The sequence below is a fragment of the Carcharodon carcharias genome (genome assembly GCF_017639515.1).
Source record: "Carcharodon carcharias isolate sCarCar2 chromosome 36 unlocalized genomic scaffold, sCarCar2.pri SUPER_36_unloc_32, whole genome shotgun sequence".
NCBI classification, from domain to species: Eukaryota; Metazoa; Chordata; class Chondrichthyes; order Lamniformes; family Lamnidae; genus Carcharodon; species Carcharodon carcharias.
The window spans coordinates 11,661-34,507 of NW_024470751.1; the positions used below are offsets into that span (position 1 = coordinate 11,661).

Below are 22,847 nucleotides of genomic sequence, written 5' to 3' on the forward strand. Positions count from 1 at the left end.
GGCCACACAGTTTTAGACTAAATCAGAGATGGGGAGGAATTACTTTGCTCAAAGGGTCGTGAATCTGTGGGATTCACTACCTCAGAGTGCAGTGGATGCCGGGACACTGAATAAATTTGAGGAGGAGATAGATTTTTAGTTAGTAACGGGTTGAAAGGTTATGGGGAGAGGGTGGGAAATTGGAGTTGAGGCCGAATTGAGATCAGCCACGATCGTATTGAATGGTGGGGCAGGCTCGGGGGGGCTGAATTGCCCACTCCTCCTGGTTCTTATGTTCTAAAAAGGGAGCCCCAGGGCGGAGTGTGGGGGTAGAGTGAGCTGTACGCCATGGGGTGGCACTCTGATACAGACGCGGTGTACAATTCCAGGCTGTTGGGTGTGCTGTGTGCTTTTTTATTCCAGTGTTAACTCGTTTGTGGATAATCCAATGCCTTACAGAGGTTGAAGATGTCCCTCCCAGGTCCCTCTCCGGCAGTGCCCACAGTCCTGGCATATCCGCCTCGTTGGTCCCTGTGCCCTCAGAGCTGACGTGGGCCCCCTCCCTCCTTCCCTCCCTCCCTCCCTCCTCCCCCCCAAGTTGGCCTTTGGTCTCTATAGCGTCCCCTCTTCAATCAGCTTGTTCAGCCCCTCGCAGATCTTCTGCAGGTGGGCCTGGTAGGGACCCTCGGGGCCGTAGAGCTTTGTCAGCAGGTCCACGTTGGCGAAGTGGTCAAAGACGTGGCTGATGCGGCCATGGGACTTGGGGGTGAGGTGTCCCCGCACCAGCCGCAGCAGCAGGTCCCGGCTCTCGTGCAGCAAGCCCACCAGCACGCTGTGCTCGAAGGTGAACGCCACCTCGCGGAAGCTGACCGCCGTCATGGCGCCCTGGCGCAGCTTCTTCCGGAAGTCCTCGGCCAGGCCCAGCTCCTGCTCGCTGAACTTCTGGTGCCGGTACAGTACCCCGATCTTCACCGCCACCTTCACCAGGTTCTTAAGCACCTTCTGCGACTCCGCCTTGTTGCCGGTGAACTCCTTGGAGACGCGGTACAGCTCGTCCAGGATCTCGGCGCTGGTGTCGTCGATGAACAGCTGCGCCAGCGTCTTGGAGGCCATCCGGCTCAGGATCTTTTTCTGGGCCTTCATGGCCAGATCCTTGGAGCTAAAGGACTCCATTCCTGCTGGGGAGGGAGAGCAAAGGAGGACGGTGTGTGAGAGTGCAGCATCAGACCGGGCGAGAACAGCGGCCGTGCGCCCTACCCTCCCCTCTCCACCAACAGACCCTCACCCGTCGCCCCCCCGCCCCCCCCACGCGGCCTCTCTCCGCCCAGCCCTGTGGAAGCCGCCCCTCGGTTCACTGCTCAGGGAAGGATGACACCCCCCCTGCCTCCACTCCACCTCACCCCAGAGGCCATGACGTGAACTTGTATTAATGGGTGTCGTTCCAGCAGACAGGTCACATCCTGTCCCTACCCTTTACCAATTGCTGCCTCCCAGCAGCTGGCACTGGATAGGAATCGGCAACAGGACCTTTCATTTCACTTTTCATCTCTTAGCTCAGAGGAAAGCCCCACTGAAGACCCTCCCTCTAATCCTCAAAATCCACCATCGAAGACCTTCCCTCTAATCCCCTAACTCCCCCATCGAAGACCATCCCTCTAATCCCCTAACTCTCTTATCGAAGACCCTCCCTCTAATCCCCTAACTCCCCCATCGAAGACCATCCCTCTCATCCCCTCACTCTCCCATCGAAGACCCTCCCTCTAATCCCCTAACTCTCCATCAAAGACCATCCCTCTAATCCCCTAACTCTCCCATTGAAGATCATCCCCCTAGACTCCTCATTCTCCCATTGGAGACTATTTCCCTCTAATCCCCGAACTCTCCTCATGCCTTTATCTTGCATCTGACAAACCATCCTACATGATTCTAAGTGTATGAGGAAGGAGGCACTTCCTAACCTCTGTTTTCAATTTATGTTTCATTTCTACTGAACTTTAGGTTCTGTGGCCCTGGTTTCTGGGCTTCCAGCAATAAATTGGAGATTGTTTCAGCTGCTAACTGAAGGGGAAGAACGTGCAGGATTATAGGGAGAAGGCGGCGGAGTAGCATTAAGTGAATTGCCCATCGATGGTCTGAATGGCCTGTTTCTGTGTGATGACAATTCTGTCAATCTGGTGGTGGGGACGGGTCAGTTTGCTCATGTACACCACCTGCTGCCCAACTGAGTGTAACAACACAGCTAGCTCGGGTTGGGTGGCATGAAGGGAGATTCCTGCTTTCGAGTCTTTTCTTGCATTCGGTCCTTCAATCTCAAGATTAGAAGGCAGGCAACCCTCACACACACAATCACATACACTCACACACACACACACTGACACTGACACACACACACACACACACTGACACACACACACACATACACACATTCACTCTGTCTCACAAACTCACACACACACACATTCACATACACACACTCACACACACACACTGACACACACACACACATTCACTCTGTCTCACGCACACTGACACACACACACACACTGACACACACACACACATTCACTCTCTCACGCACACTGACACACACGCACACACACACACACTGACACACACACACATTCACTCTGTCTCACATAAACTCACACACATTCACATACATACACTCACACACACACACACACTCTCTCACTCACACACACACATTCACATACGTACACTCACTCACACATTCACATACATACACTCACACACACTGACACACACACACATATTCACTCTGTCTCACAAACTCACACACACATTCACATACATACTCACTCACACACACATTCACATACATTCACTCACTCACACACACTGACACACATACACACACACACACATTCACATACATACACTCACTCACTCACACACACACATTCACATACATACACTCACTCACTCACACACACACATTCACATACATACACTCACTCATTCACACACACACATTCACATACACACTCACACACACACACACATTCACATACATACACTCACTCACACACTCACATTCACATACATACACACTCACACACACACACATTTGCATACATGCACTCACTCACTCACACACACATTCACATACATACACTCAACTCACTCACACACACACATTCACATACATACACTCACTCACTCACACACACATTCACATACATACTCACTCACACACACATTCACATACATACACTCACTCACTCACACACACATTCACATACATACTCACTCACACACACATTCACATACTCACTCACTCACACACACACATTCACATACATACACTCACTCACACACACACATTCACATACATACTCATTCACACACACACAGACACACACACACACACATTCACAGACATACAATCACTCACTCACGCACACACGTTCACATACATACACTCACTCACACGTTCACATACATACACTCACGCGCACACACACTGACACATACATGCACACACATTGATGCACACACACATACATTCACACAAATAAACTCACAAACTCACAGGAACACAAATACACTAACATATAGGTGCACACATGGGCACGTACACACACAAAGGCACACACACACTCATTGTCACAAACACGTAAGCACGTACACACACACACACACACACACACACACAGTCATTGTCACGCACACATAAACACACTCATTGTCACAAACACGTAAACACATACACACGCGCGCGCACACACATACACACATTGTCACAAACACTTATACACAAACACATACACACATACAGTTGCAAACATACACACACACACACACTCTGTCACAAACACACACACACACACAAAACTTAGGCACCTCATCCCGTGTAAGATCAAGGCTACCACAAATCATTTCTTACCATCGCCCCACACCTGTGTCTGCCAGAGTTCAACCTTCTTAAAAAATAGTTTCCAATTTTCCAACATCAACCTGCATTCATATTTCTCCTTTAAGGCTCTCAAATCTCCTGAGGCACTTCACAGGATGGTTATCCTGGAGACGCACCACTGGATAGAAATATCAGGGGCAGCTGACCTACAGCTCACTCAAAAGAGCTCGATTGAAGGTGTGACTTGAGGTGAGAAGGGGTAGGGAGGGAAGTCCCAACTGTAGGCACGGCCGCCAATGGGGGAGCGATGGAAATCGGGGATGCGCAAGAGGCCGGAATAGGAGGAGCGCAGAGAACTTGGAGGGGTTTAGGGGCTGGAGGAGGTTACAGAGATATGGAGGGGTGTAGGGGCTGGAGGAGGTTACAGAGATAGGGAAGGGTGTAGGGGCTGGAAGAGGTTACAGAGATAGGCAGGGGTGTAGGGGCTGGAGGAGGTTACAGACATAGGGAGGGGTGTAGGGGCTGGAGGAGGTTACAGAGATAGGGAGGGGTGTAGGGGCTGGAGGAGGTTACAGAGATAAGGAGGGGCTTAGGGGCTGGAGGAGGTTACAGAGATAGGGAGGGGTGTAGTGGCTGGAGGAGGTTACAGAGATAGGGAGGGTTGTAGGGGCTGGAGCAGGTTACAGAGATAAGGAGGGGTGCAGGGGCTGGGGGAGGTTACAGAGATAGGGAGGGGTGTAGGGGCAGGAGGAGGTTACAGAGATAGGGAGGGGTGTAGGAGCTGGAGGAGGTTACAGAGATAGGGAGGGGTGTAGGAGCTGGAGGAGGTTACAGAGATAGGGGGGGTGTAGGGGCTGGAGGAGTTTACAGAGATAGGGAGGGGTGTAGGAGCTGGAGGAGGTTACAGAGATGGGGGGGTGTAGGGGCTGGAGGAGGTTACAGAGATAGGGAGGGGTGCAGGGGCTGGAGGAGGTTACAGAGATAGGGAGGGGTGTAGGGGCTGGAGGAGGTTACAGTGATAGGGAAGGTTTGTAGGGGCTGGAGGATGTTACAGAGATAGGGAGGGGTGTAAGAGCTGGAGGAGGTTACAGAGATAGGGAGGAGTGTAGGGGCTGGAGGAGGTTACAGAGATAGGGAGGGGTGTAGGGGCTGGAGGATGTTTCAGAGATAGGGAGGGGTGTAGGGGCTGGAGGAGGTTACAGAGATAGGGAGAGGTGTAGGGGCTGGAGGAGGTTACAGAGATAGGGAGGGGTGTAGGGGCTGGAGGAGGTTACAGAGATAGGGAGGGGTGTAGGGGCTGGAGGAGGTTACAGAGATAGGGAGGGGTGTAGGGGCTGGAGGAGGTTACAGTGATAGGGAAGGTTTGTAGGGGCTGGAGGATGTTACAGGGATAGGGAGGGGTGTAGGGGCTGGAGGAGGTTACAGAGATAGGGAGGGGTGTAGGGGCTGGAGGAGGTTACAGAGATAGGGAGGGGTGTAGGAGCTGGAGGAGGTTACAGAGATAGGGAGGGGTGTAGGGGCTGGAGGATGTTACAGAGATAGGGAGGCTGTAGGGGCTGGAGGAGGTTACAGTGTTAGGGAGGAGTGTAGGGGCTGGAGGATGTTACAGAGATAGGGAGGGGTGTAAGAGCTGGAGTAGGTTACAGAGATAGGGAGGGGTGTAGGAGCTGGAGGAGGTTACAGAGATAGGGAGGGGTGCAGGGGCTGGAGGAGGTTACAGAGATAGGGAGGGGTGTAGGGGCTGGAGGAGGTTACAGAGATAGAGAGGGGTGCAGGGGCTGGAGGATGTTACAGAGATAGGGAGGGATGTAGGCCCTGGAGGAGGTTACAGAGATAGGGAGGGGTGTAAGATCTGGAGGTGGTTACAGACTTAGGGAGGGGTGTAGGGGCTGGAGGATGTTACAGAGCTAGGGAGGGGTGTAGGAGCTGGAGGAGGTTACAGAGATAGGGAGGGGTGTAGGGTCTGGAGGATGTTACAGAGATAGGGAGGGGTGTAGGGGCTGGAGGAGGTTACAGAGATAGGGAGACGTGTAGGGTCTGGAGGATGTTACAGAGATAGGGAGGGGTGTAGGGTCTGGAGGATGTTACAGAGATAGGGAGGGGTGTAGGGGCTGGAGGATGTTACAGAGATAGGGAGGGGTGTAGGGACTGGAGGAGGTTACAGAGATAGGGAGGGTTGTAGGGGCTGGAGGATGTTACAGAGATAGGGAGGGGTGCAGGGGCTGGGGGATGTTACAGTGATAGGGAGGGGTGTAAGATCTGGAGGAGGTTACAGACTTAGGGAGGGGTGTAGGTGCTGGAGGATGTTACAGAGCTAGGGAGGGGTGTAGGAGCTGGAGGAGGTTACAGAGATAGGGAGGGGTGTAGGGTCTGGAGGATGTTACAGAGATAGGGAGGGGTGTAGGGGCTGGAGGAGGTTACAGAGATAGGGAGACGTGTAGGGTCTGGAGGATGTTACAGAGATAGGGAGGGGTGTAGGGTCTGGAGGATGTTACAGAGATAGGGAGGGGTGTAGGGGCTGGAGGATGTTACAGAGATAGGGAGGGGTGTAGGGACTGGAGGAGGTTACAGAGATAGGGAGGGTTGTAGGGGCTGGAGGATGTTACAGAGATAGGGAGGGGTGCAGGGGCTGGGGGATGTTACAGTGATAGGGAGGGGTGTAGGGGCTGAAGGAGGTTACAGAGATAGGGAGGGGTGTAGGGGCTGGAGGATGTTACAGAGATAGGGAGGGGTGTAGGAGCTGGAGGATGTTACAGAGATAGCGTGGGTTGTAGGGGCTGGAGGATGTTACAGAGATAGGGAGGGGTGTAGGGGCTGGAGGATGTTACAGAGATAGGGAGGGGTGTAGGGACTGGAGGAGGTTACAGAGATAGGGAGGGGTGTAAGAGCTGGAGGAGGTTACAGAGATAGGGAGGGTTGTAGGGGCTGGAGGATGTTACAGAGATAGGGAGGGGTGTAAGAGCTGGAGGAGGTTACAGAGATTGGGAGGGGTGTAGGGGCTGGAGGAGTTTACAGTGATAAGGAGGGGATTTTAAACCGTACGTGGTGCTGGACTGGGAGCCAATGTCGGTCAGTGCGCTCAGGTCGCCTTCCTGGATCGCTGATCCCTGACAGCCCATGAGGTCAAGCTATTTGGCTGCAGGTGCCATCGCAGCGGAGGCAGGAAGAGTGACTGCCCTCAGGCCCTGCCCCCTGCTGCTTGTGCCCACTTAGCCGCGGGAGTTGGTCACTGGGAAAACCATCCACTCTGGCCGCAGGTTATGTCTCCCCTCCCTCTCAACTGGAGGGTACTGAGCCCAAGGTCCTTTCCTCCCTTCCCACCCCATCAGCGAGACCTCCCTCTCCCAGACCTCAGCAGATAGAGGGGAGGCCGGTGCTCCACCTGAAGCAACGTCCAGCCCCGTAGAGTACCACACTGCAACACACGGCCTCCAGCACCCGGGTACCTTGAAACCCGACCTCGGCTCGGGGTATCGGAGCGGCTCCCATCCACGACCCTCAGGAACGCGCCCTTCCAGTGCGGGGATTTTGACCACGCTCTCCCAGCCCGGACTGAGAAATGTCGGGATCTGGGAGAAGCAGCTTGGCGAGCCTGTGGTAACTGCGAGTGTAACTGGACAGCTTCCAGCGGCCCAGCTGTTTGAGTTTGTGTGCACTGTTAAGGCAGCGAAATAGCAATCTGCATTCCTCTGACGCCTGTCACGGCCTCAGGGCACCCCCAAAGCACAGCCGGTGAAGCCGCTGCTGTAACACGGGGAAGGCGGCAGCCAATGTGCGCACAGCAAGCTCCCACAAACAGCGACCCGATAATGAGCCAGATCATTTTTTTTAGTGAGGGATAAATATTGGGCCCAGGACACTGGGGAGAACTCCACAGTGTGGCGCTCCCTCAGCACTGACCCTCCGACATTGCGGCGCTCCCTCGGTACTGACCCTCCGACAGTGCGGCACTCCCTCATTACTGACCCTCCGACAGTGCGGCGCTCCCTCAGTACTGATCCTCTGACAGTGCGGCACTCCCTCAGTACTGACCCTCCGACAGCGCGGCGCTCCCTCAGCACTGACCCTCCGACAGTGCGGCACTCCCTCAGTACTGACCCTCCAATTGTGCACCCTTCCCTCCTCAGGACTGATCTCAGTAGTTCTGTGACCTCCTCCAGATCCAAATCCCTCCCTATCTCAGCAACTTCCTCCAGCCCCTACACCCCTCCCTATCCCTGTAGATCTCCTCCAGCCCCTACACCCCTCCCTATCTCTGTAACCTCCGCCAGCCCCTAAACTCTTCCCTATCTCTGTAACAACCTCCAGCCACTACACCCATCCCTATCTCTGTAACCTCCTCCAGCCCCTACACACCTCCCTATCTCTGTAACCTCCTCCAGCCCCTACAACCCTCCCTATCTCTGTAACCTCCTCCAGCCCCTGCACCCCTCCCTATCTCTGTAAACTCCTCCAGCTCCTACACCCCTCCATATCTCTGTAACCTCCTCCAGCCCCTACACCCCTCCCTATCTCTGTAACATCCTCCAGCCCCTACACACCTCCCTATCTCTGTAACCTCCTCCAACCCCTACACCCCTCCCTATCTCTCTAACCTGCTCCAGCCCCTACACCCCTCCCTATCTCTGTAACCTCCTCCAGCCCCTACACCCCTCCCTATCTCTGTAACCTGCTCCAGCCCCTACACCCCTCCCTATCTCTGTAACCTCATCCAACCCCTACACCCCTCCCTATCTCTGTAACCTCCTCCAGCCCCTACACCCCTCCCTATCTCTGTAATCTCCTCCAGCCCCTACCCCTCTCTATCTCTGTAATCTCCTCCAGCCCCTTCACCCTTCCTATCTCTGTAATCTCCTCCAGCCCCTACACCCCTCCCTATCTCTGTAACCTCCTCCAGCCCCTACACCCCTCCCTATCTCTGTAACCTCCTCCAGCCCCTACACCCCTCCCTATCTCTGTAACCTCCTCCAGCCCCTACACCCCTCCATATCTCTGTAACCTCCTCCAACTCCTACACCCCTCCATATGTCTGTAAACTCCTCCAGCCCCTACACCCCTCCCTATCTCTGTAACCTCCTCCAGCCCCTACACACCTCCCTATCTCTGTAACCTCCTCCAACCCCTACACCCCTCCCTATTTCTCTAACCTCCTCCAGCCCCTACACTCCTTCCTATCTCTGTAACCTCCTCCAGCCCCTACACCCCTCCCTATCTCTGTAACCTGCTCCAGCCCCTACACCCCTCCCTATCTCTGTAATCTCCTCCAACCCCTACACCTCTCCCTATCTCTGTAACCTCCTCCAGTCCCTACACCCCTCCCTATCTCTCTAAACTCCTGCAGCCCCTACACCCCTCCCTATCTCTGTAACCTGCTCCAGCCCCTACACCCGTCCCTATCTCTGTAACCTCCTCCGACCCCTACACCCCTCCCTATCTCTCTAAACTCCTGCAGCCCCTACACCCCTCCCTATCTCTTTAACCTCCTCCAGCCCCTACACCCCTCCCTATCTCTGTAACCTCCTCCAGCCCCTACACCCCTCCCTATCTCTGTAACCTGCTCCAGCCCCTACACCCCTCCCTATCTCTGTAACCTGCTCCAGCCCCATCACCCCTCCATATCTCTGTAACCTCCTCCAGCCCCTACACCCCTCCCTATCTCTGTAACCTCCTCCAGCCCCTACACCCCTCCCTATCTCTGTAACCTCCTCCAGCCCCTACACCCCTCCCTATCTCTGTAACCTCCTCCAGCCCCTACATCCCTCCCTATCTCTGTAATCTGCTCCAGCCTCTACAACCCTCCCTATCTCTCTAACCTCCTCCAGCCCCTACACCCCTCCCTATCTCTGTAACCTCCTCCAACTCCTACACCCCTCTATATGTCTATAACCTCCTCCAGCCCCTACACCCCTCCATATCTCTGTAACCTCCTCCAACTCCTACACCCCTCCATATGTCTGTAAACTCCTCCAGCCCCTACACCCCTCCCTATCTCTGTAACCTCCTCCAGCCCCTACACACCTCCCTATCTCTGTAACCTCCTCCAACCCCTACACCCCTCCCTATTTCTCTAACCTCCTCCAGCCCCTACACTCCTTCCTATCTCTGTAACCTCCTCCAGCCCCTACACCCCTCCCTATCTCTGTAACCTGCTCCAGCCCCTACACCCGTCCCTATCTCTGTAACCTCCTCCAACCCCTACACCCCTCCCTATCTCTGTAACCTCCTCCAGTCCCTACACCCCTCCCTATCTCTCTAAACTCCTGCAGCCCCTACATCCCTCCCTATCTCTGTAACCTGCTCCAGCCCCTACACCCGTCCCTATCTCTGTAACCTCCTCCGGCCCCTACACCCCTCCCTATCTCTCTAAACTCCTGCAGCCCCTACACCATTCCCTATCTCTTTAACCTCCTCCAGCCCCTACACCCCTCCCTATCTCTGTAACCTCCTCCAGCCCCTACACCACTCCCTATCTCTGTAACCTCCTCCAGCCCCTACACCCCTCCCTATCTCTGTAACCTCCTCCAGCCCCTACACCCCTCCCTATCTCTGTAATCTGCTCCAGCCTCTACAACCCTCCCTATCTCTCTAACCTCCTCCAGCCCCTACACCCCTCCCTATCTCTGTAACCTGCTCCAGCCTCTACAACCCTCCCTATCTCTCTAACCTCCTCCAGCCCCTACACCCCTCCCTATCTCTGTAACCTCCTCCAACTCCTACACCCCTCTATATGTCTATAACCTCCTCCAGCCCCTACACCCCTCCCTATCTCTGTAACCTCCTCCAACCCCTACACCCCTCCCTGTCTCTGTAACCTCCTCCAGCCCCTACACCCCTCACTGTCTCTGTAACCTCCTCCGACCCCTACACCCCTCCCTATCTCTGTAAGCTCCTCCAGCCCCTACAACCCTCCGTGATCTCTGCACCCCTCCAATTCCTGTCTCTTGCGCGTCCCCCGATTCCCATCGCTCCACCATTGGCGGCCGTGCCTTCAGCTGCCTGGGGGGGGCCCTGAGATCTGGATTTCCCTCCCTAAACCTCTCTCTCTCTCTCCTTCTCTCCTCCTTTAGAAAGCTCCTTAAAGCCGACCTCTCTGACCGAACTCTGACCACCTGTCCCTAATATCTCCTCATGTGTCCCGTGGTTAAATGTTGTTTGTGATGTTCCTCGGGACGTTTGTCTGTGTAAGGGCGCTGTATATGGCCAGGCTAACATCCCTTCCCAAATTCGGAATTCCGCAGAGCCGGACCCAGTCTGTCTGCAGAAATTCTCCACAAATCTAAAGTAATCCCTGAACAGGCCGGGACTCGTTTCTCTAGAAAAGAGGAGGCTGAGGGGGGTGTGACCTGATCGAGGACTTTAAAATTCTGGAAGGTTTTCGATAGGGTCGACGTAGAGAAGATGTTTTCACTTGTGGGAGGGAGAGACCACAACTAAGGGGGGGGGTCATCAATATAAGACAGTTACTGATAAATCCGATGGGGAATTCAGGAGAAATGTCTTTGCCCAGAGAGAGGGGAGAATGTGGGATTTGCTCTCACGGGGAGTGGGGAGAATGTGGGACTTGCTCCCACGGGGAGTGGGGAGAATGTGGGACTCGCTCCCACGGTGAGTGGGGAGAATGTGGGACTCGCTCCCACGGGGAGTGGGGAGAATGTGGGACTCACTCCCACGGGGAGTGGGGAGAAAGTGGGACTCGCTCCCGCAGGGAGTGGTCGAGGTGAATCACAGAGATGGATTGAAGGTGGTGGGGAAGCTGGATAAACACACGAGGGAGAGAGGAATAGAAGGATATGGTGATGGGGGGAGATGAGGAGGGGGGCGAGAGGAGGCTGGCATGGGGCAGAAACACCAGCACAGTGAAGAGGGGCCGAATGGCCTGTTTCTGTGCTGGGAAATTCGATGGAATTCTGTGGACATTGTGAAATAACAATGCTGGATTAAAAGGGGCAGGGGAGCGATTGGCGAACTGGTGAACTATTTCAAAACCTTGTGTTTCATTTCAAAGTGCAAGGCACAGAGCAGCACTGAGAACACCGATGGCAAGCAGCCCAGCTTCCCAGCTGTGGAAAGCATTAAAGAGCAATTGTGGAGTTGTGTTTAACACAGTGGTTAAAATGTTCCAGCCTGCGGGAACAGCACTGACCACCCTGCTCGCTGGAGCCTATCCCACACACAGCTGTTGAGGTTAGGAACTCCAGCACTTGTCCCTCTCTCTCTCTCTCTTTGTCTCTCTCTCTCCCCCTGTCTCTCTCTCTCTCTCTGACTCTCTCTGTCTGTCTCTGTCTCTCTCTCTCTTCGACTCTCTCTGTCTGTCTCTGTATCTCTCTCTCTCCCACTCACTCTTCCTCTGCCTCTCCCTATCACTCTGTCTCGGTCTTGCTCTCCCTCTTTCTCTCTCTCTGCCTCTCTCGCTCTCCATCTCTCTCTCTCACTCTGTCTCCCTCCCTCTTTGATTCTCTCCCTCTCTCTCTCTCTCTGACTTTCTCTCTCTCTGTCTCTGTATCTCTCTGTCTCCCTGTTGATCACTCTCTCTGTTTCCCTACCTCTCTCTCTCCCTTCACTCAAACCTCCAGCACCAGTTTCTCTACGTAAGTGTTGCCACCACCCCTGAGTCAAAAGGTCGTGAGTTCGAGTCCCCATTCCTGAGACTCGAACACAAAATCCAGGCCAACAGTCCCAGTGGCAGTACTGAGGGAGCGCTGCACTGTCGGAGGGTCAGTACTGAGGGAGTGCCGCACTGTCGGAGGGTCAGTACTGAGGGAGCGCTGCACTGTCGGAGGGTCAGTACTGAGGGAGTGCCGCACTGTCGGAGGGTCAGTACTGAGGGAGTGCCGCACTGTCGGAGGGACAGTACTGAGGGAGTGCCGCACTATCGGAGGATCAGTACTGAGGGAGCGCCGCACTGTCGGAGGGTCAGTACTGAGGGAGCGCTGCACTGTCGGAGGGTCAGTACTGAGGGAGCGCCGCACTGTCGGAGGGTCAGTACTGAGGGAGCGCCGCACTGTCGGAGGGTCAGTACTGAGGGAGCGCTGCACTGTCGGAGGGTCAGTACTGAGGGAGTGCCGCACTGTCGGAGGGTCAGTACTGAGGGAGAACCACACTGTCAGAGGGTCGGTACTGAGGGAGCACCACACTGTTGGAGGGTCAGTACTGAGGGAGTGCCGCACTGTCGGAGAGTCGGTACTGAGGGAGTGCCGCGCTGTCGGAGGGTCAGTACTGAGGGAGCGCCGCACTGTCAGAGGATCAGTGCTGAGGGAGTGCCGCACTGTCGAAGGGTCAGTACTGAGGGAGTGCCGCACTGTCGGAGGGTCAGCACTGAGGGAGTGCCGCACTGTCAGAGGGTCAGTACTGAGGGAGTGCCGCACTGTCGGAGGGTCAGTACTGAGGGAGCGCCGCACTTTTGGAGGGTCAGTACTGAGGGAGTGCCGCACTGTCGAAGGGTCAGTACTGAGGGAGTGCCGCACTGTCGGAGGGTCAGTACTGAGGGAGCGCCGCACTGTCGGAGGGTCAGTACTGAGGGAGTGCCGCACTGTCGGAGGGTCAGTACTGAGGGAGCGCCGCACTGTCAGAGGGTCAGTACTGAGGGAGTGCCACACTGTCGGAGGGTCAGTACTGAGGGAGCGCCGCACTGTCGGAGGGTCAGTATTGAGGGAGCGCAGCACTATTGGATGTGCTGTCTTTCAGGATGAGACACTTAACCGAGGCCCCCGTCTGCCCCCTCAGGTGGATGTAAAAGATCCCACCATCGCTATTGTGAGAAGAGCAGTTGTTGGGGGAGGTGGGCGGTGGGTGAAGGGGTGGGCACTACCCGGTGTCCTGGGGCCAATAGTCATCCCTCATCCCTCATCCAACATAACTTGGAACAGAGGACCTGGCTCATTACCATTTTGCTGTTCGTGGGATCTTGCTGTGCGCAAATTCCTTGCCCCTTTTCCCACAGTGCAGCAGCGGCCTCTCCAGAAGATTGGGTATGAAGTGCCTGGGCTCGTCCCTGAGGTGGTGAAAGGTGCTAGAGAAATGCACATCCTCTCTGTAACCGCTGAAGCACTTCGAGTAATGCTGGGGGTGGGGGGTAACTGCTAGTTGTCTTAAGAAGGGAGCAGAGAGCAGGGAAAGGACCAGAGCTCCCCACAACCAACTGTGCAGAACCTTGTCACCATGTTCGATCAACCTCGACAGGTGAGGACATCGAGGAGGGTCCTTCATACGAGCGACAACTGAAGAGCGGTAGGCTTTTTGTACATAATTATATGTGGACAGAAGACACTTGAGAAAGTGCCACACGATAGGCTGTTGGCGCAAACTGAGATGCACAAAATCACGGACACACCCGTTGAAAGCGGGGGCCGGTAGTCAGGAGGCCCCTACAGATTTTGGCCTAGATTCGTCAGAGCTTCGATGAATGAAACGTGATCTCATGGTAAAGTAGAAAATTCTTAATGGCTTCGAGAGGGTCGACCCTGAGGGGCTGTTTACCCACCATCCTCCCCACCCGCACCCCCCCCCGACCCGTCTCCCAGTTCACTGGAGTGTCTAGGACACGGGGGTCATGGTCAATGGATGAGTGGCTGGCCATTTTGGACGGAGACGAGGGAGAATTTCTTCACTCGGAGGGTGGTGAACATTTGGAATCCTCCAACCCAGTGAGCCCCAAGTGGCCAGTTGTTGGGTAGATTGAAGACCGAGATTCTGCGGAATCCAGGGAAAAGGGCGGGAGAGTGGAGTCGAGACAGAAGGTCCCTGATTTCCCAAAACAATGATCGAACGACAGCTCAGGAACACTCCAAAGGTTTTGAATCTCTGAGGGATAGCTTAAGCAGGTGACAACCACTCAAACCTCACAAACCTCCTGCCCAATGAGTGAGGGGCAATGGCTGGCATAACCCAGACCTGGACAGAGACAAGGTGAATGACCGCTTGACTCTGCAACGCCATCACAACCAATGAACTCAACATTTTCAACGTATTTAACAATGAACAAAATTCATTCAACCCTTTCCTCCTCCCTTAAAGCCAGGAGAAGTGGGATCTATTACAGCACCTCCCACCTCAGCAGCTTATGTAGCACCCTGCAAACACCAAACAGAGAGCTCCACCCTGTATCTAACCCCGTGCTGTATCTGCCCTGGGAGTGTTTGATGGGGACAGTGTAGAGGGAGCTTTACTCTGTATCTAACCCCGTGCTGTACCTGTCCTGGGAGTGTTTGATGGGGACGGTGTAGAGGGAGCTTTACTCTGTATCTAACCCCGTGCTGTACCTGTCCTGGGAATGTTTGATGGGGACGGTGTAGAGGGAGCTTTACTCTGTATCTAACCCCGTGCTGTACCTGTCCTGGGAGTGTTTGATGGGGACAGTGTAGAGGGAGATTTACTCTGTATCTAAACCCGTGCTGTACCTGTCCTGGGAGTGTTTGACGGGGACAGTGTAGAGGGAGCTTTACTCTGTATCTAACCCCGTGCTGTACCTGTCCTGGGAGTGTTTGATGGGGACAGTGTAGAGGGAGATTTACTCTGTATCTAACCCCGTGCTGTACCTGTCCTGGGAGTGTTTGATGGGGACGGTGTGGAGGAAGCTTTACTCTGTATCTAACCCTGTGCTGTACCTGTCCTGGGAGTGTTTGATGGGGACGATGTGGAGGGAGCTTTACTCTGTATCTAACCCTGTGCTGTACCTGTCCTGGGAGTGTTTGCTGGGGACGGTGTGGAGGGAGCGCTTTACTCTGCATTGGATCCCGCCAGATTCCTCCCGCTCGGAGGGACACATTCCCCTGCCGTTTCTGCGTGCGCCTGGGAGTTGAGAAACGAAACTGCCGAAGTAATGAAGTCAAAGCCAAACACTTGCTGCTGAGCTGGGCACAGAGCCCAGGATGTGGTTGACAAACCGCACAGAATTTGTAGCATCGCCTCTCATGAAGCAGCACTTCCACATTTTAAAGAATTACACTCTGACTCGTTAAATGCCTGAGAGAGACTCCGGGGTTGGTGCTACCCCCTTCACCCCCCCTGCCGCTGACCTCAGCGCCCTAAAATTTAGGCTCGGTTTTGCCGAGCCCCAGGCCCAGGTTTCGAATCTGGACCGGCAGGTGGTAACGCTCAGGGGCTCCCCTCCCACCGGAAGACCCTTTCCTCCCCTCCCTGCACGACTCGAGGTTGTTGTCCGCCTCAAGGGCCGTTAATAAATCACGAGGCGCGGAGTAGTCGTGGGGACAACCTGCGGCCGGCGGGGGTGAGCGGAAGGCTGGTTGCTAAGGAGGAAGTCTCAGGCCTGGTCGATCGTCTAACCTCAGCGTTGGTTGGAAATACCAGCCGGGGGAGAGCGCCCGCAGTTGGCTCTCGACCCCTCCGGTGGATCCTTACCTCGGGATCAGGGGCTCTGCTGAGGTTCCTCGCGACTGACTGGCCGCTGGTGGTGGGGGGCATTGACAGGAAGCCTCCCTCTAAGGCTGCCTCGGACCCTGTCAGCACTTTTTCTCGCTGCAGCTGCTACCCCGAGCGTCAAAGCGAGACTCGCAGCCCGGCGGCCGCGATGGCTCCTCCTCTGGCTGCCGCCTGGGGTGCGGGGTCCCTTTAATTAAAGGCACACACACACACCGAGATTGCTCGCTCAGAGACACACCAGATAGGCCCGGGTCTCCCCATTGCCATGCAGCGTTGACGGGAGGCTGGTCAAGCTGGCGAGGCTACTCGCTGAAGGGTAGGCCCTTCGGCCCATCAGTTCCCCTACGTGCCAAGCCCAGTTGGTGCCCGCGCTGATTTCCCACACGCCCTGACCCTCCCTCCCCCCCGCCACCCCCCACCCTCCGGCAGGAACCTCGCGCTCCGCTCCCATCCCCGGATAACGTACAGCGAGAGGTCTTCCCCAGCAAGCGATTCACAAGCCAGGCTTCACTCTCCAAGGCCCAGTCCGAGCAGGTGGCCTTGTGGCCCAGGCAGGGTTTGGACCAGCCTGGCCTTGTCCCGTGACCATGCCAATCCCGCTCCGTGTGACCCCGCTGCCCACGTTTCCTCTGATTGGCTCTCAACCTACAGTCTGGCCCCATTGTCCACTCACCCCTAACCCCCCCAACCCACCTCCCCTACAGCCTTGCCCCATTGTCCACTCACCCCTAACCCCACCACCCCACCCCCCCTACAGCCTGGCCCCATTGTCCACTCACCCCTAACCCCCCCAACCCAGCCCCCCTACAGCCTGGCCCCATTGTCCACTCACCCCTAACCCCCCCACCCCACCCCCCCGACAGTCTGGCCCCATTGTCCACTCACCCCTAACCCCCCACCCCTGTATCACGGACCAGGGAACCTGCTGGAGATTGAACATTCCCAGCCCAAATCTCATGAGCCAATACCTCGGCCTCCATGTAGTCTGAGGGATGCCCTTCAGATAAGGACCCCCACCACCTTCCCCCTGCTCCCCCCCCCACACACACGCACATACACACACACCCTCCCCCCACACAGACCCGCTCCACCATACACGTCCCTCCCCCACACACATACACAACCCCTCCCCCCACACACTCCCCTTCCCCACACAAAGACACAACCCTTCCCCCCATGCAGACACAAACCCTCCCCCTCACACAACCCCTCCCCCACACACAACTCCGCCCCCACACAGACCCCTCACCCACACACACACACAACCCCTCCCCCTCACACAACCCCTCCCCCACACACAACTCCTCCCCCACACACAACCCCTGCCCCCACACACAACCCCTGCCCCCTACACACAATCCCTCCTCCACACAGACCCCAACACACACATACACAACCCCTCCTCCCATACACACACAACCCCTCCCCCACACACAGCCCTCCCCACCCCACACACACACACACACACACAACCCATCTCCCACACAGACCCCTCCCCCACACAGACCCCTCCCCCACACACACACAACCCCTCCCCCACACACAATCCCTCCCCCACACACAGCCCTCCCCACCCCACACACACACACACACACACAACCCATCTCCCACACAGACCCCTCCCCCACACAGACCCCTCCCCCCCCACACACACACAACCCCTCCCACACAGACCCCTCCCCCACACAGACCTCACCCCCACACAGACCTCACCCTCACACACATACACAGCCCCTCCCCCACACACACAACCCCTCCCCCACACAGACCCCTCCTCCACACACAACCCCTCCCCCTACACAGACCCCTCCCCCACACAGACCCCTCCCCCACACACACAACCCCTCCCCCCACACAGACCCCTCCTCCACACACACAACCCCTCCCCCTACACAGACCCCTCCCCCACACAGACCCCTCCCCCACACACACAACGCCTCCCCCTACACCGACCCTCCCCCTACACAGGCCCCTCCCCCATACAGACCCCACCCCCACACAGACCCCACCCCCACACACTCCCCTCCCCCACACACAACTCCGCCCCCACACAGACCCCTCACCCACACACACACACAACCCCTCCCCCTCACACAACCCCTCCCCCACACACAACTCCTCCCCCACACACAACCCCTGCCCCCACACACAACCCCTGCCCCCTACACACAATCCCTCCTCCACACAGACCCCAACACACACATACACAACCCCTCCTCCCATACACACACAACCCCTCCCCCACACACAGCCCTCCCCACCCCACACACACACACACACACACAACCCATCTCCCACACAGACCCCTCCCCCACACAGACCCCTCCCCCACACACACACAACCCCTCCCCCACACACAATCCCTCCCCCACACACAGCCCTCCCCACCCCACACACACACACACACACACAACCCATCTCCCACACAGACCCCTCCCCCACACAGACCCCTCCCCCCCCACACACACACAACCCCTCCCCCACACAGACCCCTCCCCCACACAGACCTCACCCCCACACAGACCTCACCCTCACACACATACACAGCCCCTCCCCCACACACACAACCCCTCCCCCACACAGACCCCTCCTCCACACACAACCCCTCCCCCTACACAGACCCCTCCCCCACACAGACCCCTCCCCCACACACACAACCCCTCCCCCCACACAGACCCCTCCTCCACACACACAACCCCTCCCCCTACACAGACCCCTCCCCCACACAGACCCCTCCCCCACACACACAACCCCTCCCCCTACACCGACCCTCCCCCTACACAGGCCCCTCCCCCATACAGACCCCACCCCCACACAGACCCCACCCCCACACACTCCCCTCCCCCACACACAACTCCGCCCCCACACAGACCCCTCACCCACACACGCACACAACCCCTCACCCTCACACAACCCCTCACCCTCACACAACTCCTCACCCTCACACAACCCCTGCCCCCACACACAACCCCTCCCCCCTACACACAATCCCTCCTCCACACAGACCCCAACACACACATACACAACCCCTCCTCCCATACACACACAACCCCTCCCCCACACACAGCCCTCCCCACCCCACACACACACACACACACACAACCCATCTCCCACACAGACCCCTCCCCCACACAGACCCCTCCCCCCCCACACCCACACAACCCCTCCCCCACACACACAACCCCTCCCCCACACAGACCTCACCCCCACACAGACCTCACCCTCACACACATACACAGCCCCTCCCCCACACACACAACCCCTCCCCCACACAGACCCCTCCTCCACACACAACCCCTCCCCCTACACAGACCCCTCCCCCACACAGACCCCTCCCCCACACACACAACCCCTCCCCCTACACCGACCCTCCCCCTACACAGGCCCCTCCCCCACACAGACCCCACCCCCACACAGACCCCACCCCCACACACTCCCCTCCCCCACACAAAGACACAACCCCTCCCCCATACACACACAACCCCTCCCCCTCACACAACCCCTCCCCCACACACAACTCCGCCCCCACACACAACCCCTCCCCCACACACAACTCCGCCCCCACACAGACCCCTCACCCACACACATACACAACCCCTCCCCATACACACACAACTCCTCCCCCACACACAACCCCTCCCCCACACACAACCCCTCCCCCACACACAACCCCTCCCCCACACACAACCCCTCCCCCCACACACAACCCCTCCCCATACACACACAACTCCTCCCCCACACACAACCCCTCCCCCCACACACAACCCCTCCCCCCACACACAACCCCTCCCCCCACACACAACCCCTCCCCATACACACACCACCCCTCCCTCACACACAACCCCTCCCCCACACAATACCCCTCCCCCATACACACACCTCCCCTCCCTCACACACAACCCCCCCCCTACACACAACCCCTCCCCCAAACACAACCCCTCCCCCACACACAACCCCTCCCCCACACACAACCCCTCCCCCCACACACAACCCCTCCCCCACACACAACCCCTCCCCCCACACACAACCCCTCCCCCACACACAACCCCTCCCCCCACACACAACCCCTCCCCCACACACAACCCCTCCCCCCACACACAACCCCTCCCCCACACACAACCTCTCCCCCACACACAACCCCTCCCCCCACACACAACCCCTCCCCCACACACAACCCCTCCCCCTCAACAAAATATCCTATCAGAAGTGCCCTGGAAAATGACATAGAGGCTCATACACTACCACTCACACACTCACTCACACACACTCACTCACACTGTCATACACACACTCATTCACTCTCACTCACTCTCACACACACACACACAGACATCCCCCCACACACACACACAAATACTCACTCGCACTCACAGTCACACACACACTTACTGTGACACACACTCACACAGTTACGCACACACACACACACTCACACACCCCAGCACACTCTCGCAGACACACTCACCCCACACAATTACACACACACTTACGGTCAGACACACATACACTCACAGTCACACACACAGTCACACACACACTTACTGTCTCACACTCACACAGTTACACAGACACTTACAGTCTCACACATTCACGCACTCACACACACACTCACTGTCACACACATACTTATAGTCACACACACTTACAGTCACACACATTCACTCACTCACACACACACACTCACAGTCACACACATACTTATAGTCACACACACACACACACACACACACATGCACTCACACACTCTCACACATGCACTCACACACGCACGCACGCACTCACACACAGGCACGCATGCACTCACACACACACACGTTCACAGTCCACACATACTTATAGTCACACACATGCACTCACACACACACATGCACGCACTCACACACATTCACAGTCACACACATACTTATAGTCACACACACACATGCACTCACACACACACACACACATGCACGCACTCACACACATTCACAGTCACACACATACTTATAGTCACACACACACATGCACTCACACACACACACACACATGCACGCACTCACACACATTCAGTCACACACACACTTATGGTCACACACACACACACACACACATTTACACACACACACATACACACATTCACACTCACACACACACACACACAAACTCTCTCCCACACACGCACACTCCTGCTCCACTGGCTCTCTGCGAAGGAGAATTAGCAGATGCGGAAGACCTGGCTGAGAGTCGGTGGAAGTGCAGGGAGGGGGGTAATCAAACCTCTCTGCTGCCATCCTTCCTGCTCTGTTGAAGTGTCTGGCTTCCTCTCGGTGTGAAGTGCATCCAAAAACAAAAAAGGCGACTTACCAAATATCAGCTGCCCCTCGCTAATACTCAGAGCACTCGCTGAAATCTGCCCAAAAGATATTGGAAAGGCCTTGAGGTGCAGGAGTTGAAATTGCTCTTAGCTCAGAAAATAAAATGACTTTTAGCCCCCTCCGCAATGGCGGAGAAGTGGAGAGGATATGGCTTTGTTTCCAAGGTTACAGAGTAGGCCTCACAAGGGCGCCGGGAAGCCTAATGCAACGCCCTTCCTATCCAGATAAAATCATTCACCAATTTCACTAAATTTAGATAATTTGTTAGCATAACTGCCGACCCTTAACCCTTGCTTGACATTTCCCTAAATGACAGCTGCAACGTGGGTTATTGGCCAGGAAACGTCGCGATTGGATAATTGGGCCTAGTTGCTCCTTGGATGTGAGTGAGAATGGCTACAGAGGGTGACCACAATATTCCCTTCACATATTGCATCCAAATTTCATAGAAATTGAGATTCTCTTTTCGATGACACCACTGTGCTCTTGGCCTTTCGAGAAATTTAGGTAAAAGAGCATAGAAAACCAGGAAATCGAACCATTAGAGGCCTCAGCTACGTCCAAAAATTCTGGGCCCCGCACTTTAGGAAGGAGGTCGAGGCCCTCGGAGAGGCTGCGGGAGGGAGATTTACCCAGAACGGGACCAGGGATGAGGGACTTCAGTTCACGTGGAGGCACTGGGAGAAGCTGGTATTGTTCTCCTCAGAGCGGAGAAGGTTAAGGGGGAGATTGAATCGAGGCGTTCGGAATCAGGAAGGGGGTTTGGACAGAGTAAATGAGGAGAAACTGTTTCCACTGGGCAGGAGGGTCGGTAACCAGAGAGGGGACACAGATCGAAGAGAATCGGGGAAAGAACCAGAGGGGGAGATGAGGAGAGTTTTTTTTTTGACACAACGAGTTGTTGTGATCTGGAAGGCGCTGCCTGAAAGGGCGGTGGAAGCAGATTCAATAGGAACTTTCAAAAAGGGGGAATCGGATAAATACTGGAAGGGGAAACATGTGCAGGGAGGTGGGGGAAAGAACATAGGAAATAGGAGCAGGAGGAGACCATTTGGCCCATTGAATCTGCTTCACTATTCAGCTATTCATGACAGATCTACCACTAACTTTCCTGCACTATCCCTTATCCCTCGATGGTTTTAAATATGTGGAAAATGATCGATCTCGGTCTTGAACATACTCAATGTCTGAGCCTCCGCAGCCCCTCTGGGACAGAGAATTCCAGAGATTCACCACCCTCTGAGTGAAGAAATTCCTCC

The 22,847-nt window shown here is 55.9% G+C and overlaps 1 protein-coding gene across 4 annotated transcripts; it reads right to left on the reverse strand.

Moving 5' to 3' along the window:
* Positions 1–564: 564 nt before the first annotated feature.
* LOC121274454 (tumor necrosis factor, alpha-induced protein 8-like protein 2 B) lies at positions 565–21,741 on the reverse strand. Of its 4 annotated transcripts, none has more exons than XM_041181795.1 (2): positions 21,578–21,741; positions 565–1,154 (listed from the first exon to the last, which is right to left on the reverse strand). In XM_041181795.1, exon 2 carries the CDS (start codon positions 1,150–1,152, stop codon positions 592–594), a length of 561 nt encoding a protein of 186 aa, XP_041037729.1. In that variant the 5' UTR covers positions 1,153–1,154; positions 21,578–21,741; the 3' UTR covers positions 565–591. The 4 variants fall into 4 exon arrangements, with proteins under 4 accessions (XP_041037729.1, XP_041037727.1, XP_041037728.1 ...); XM_041181793.1 differs by having other exon boundaries at positions 565–1,157; XM_041181794.1 differs by lacking the exon at positions 21,578–21,741 and adding an exon at positions 16,214–16,382.
* Positions 21,742–22,847: the final 1,106 nt, after the last annotated feature.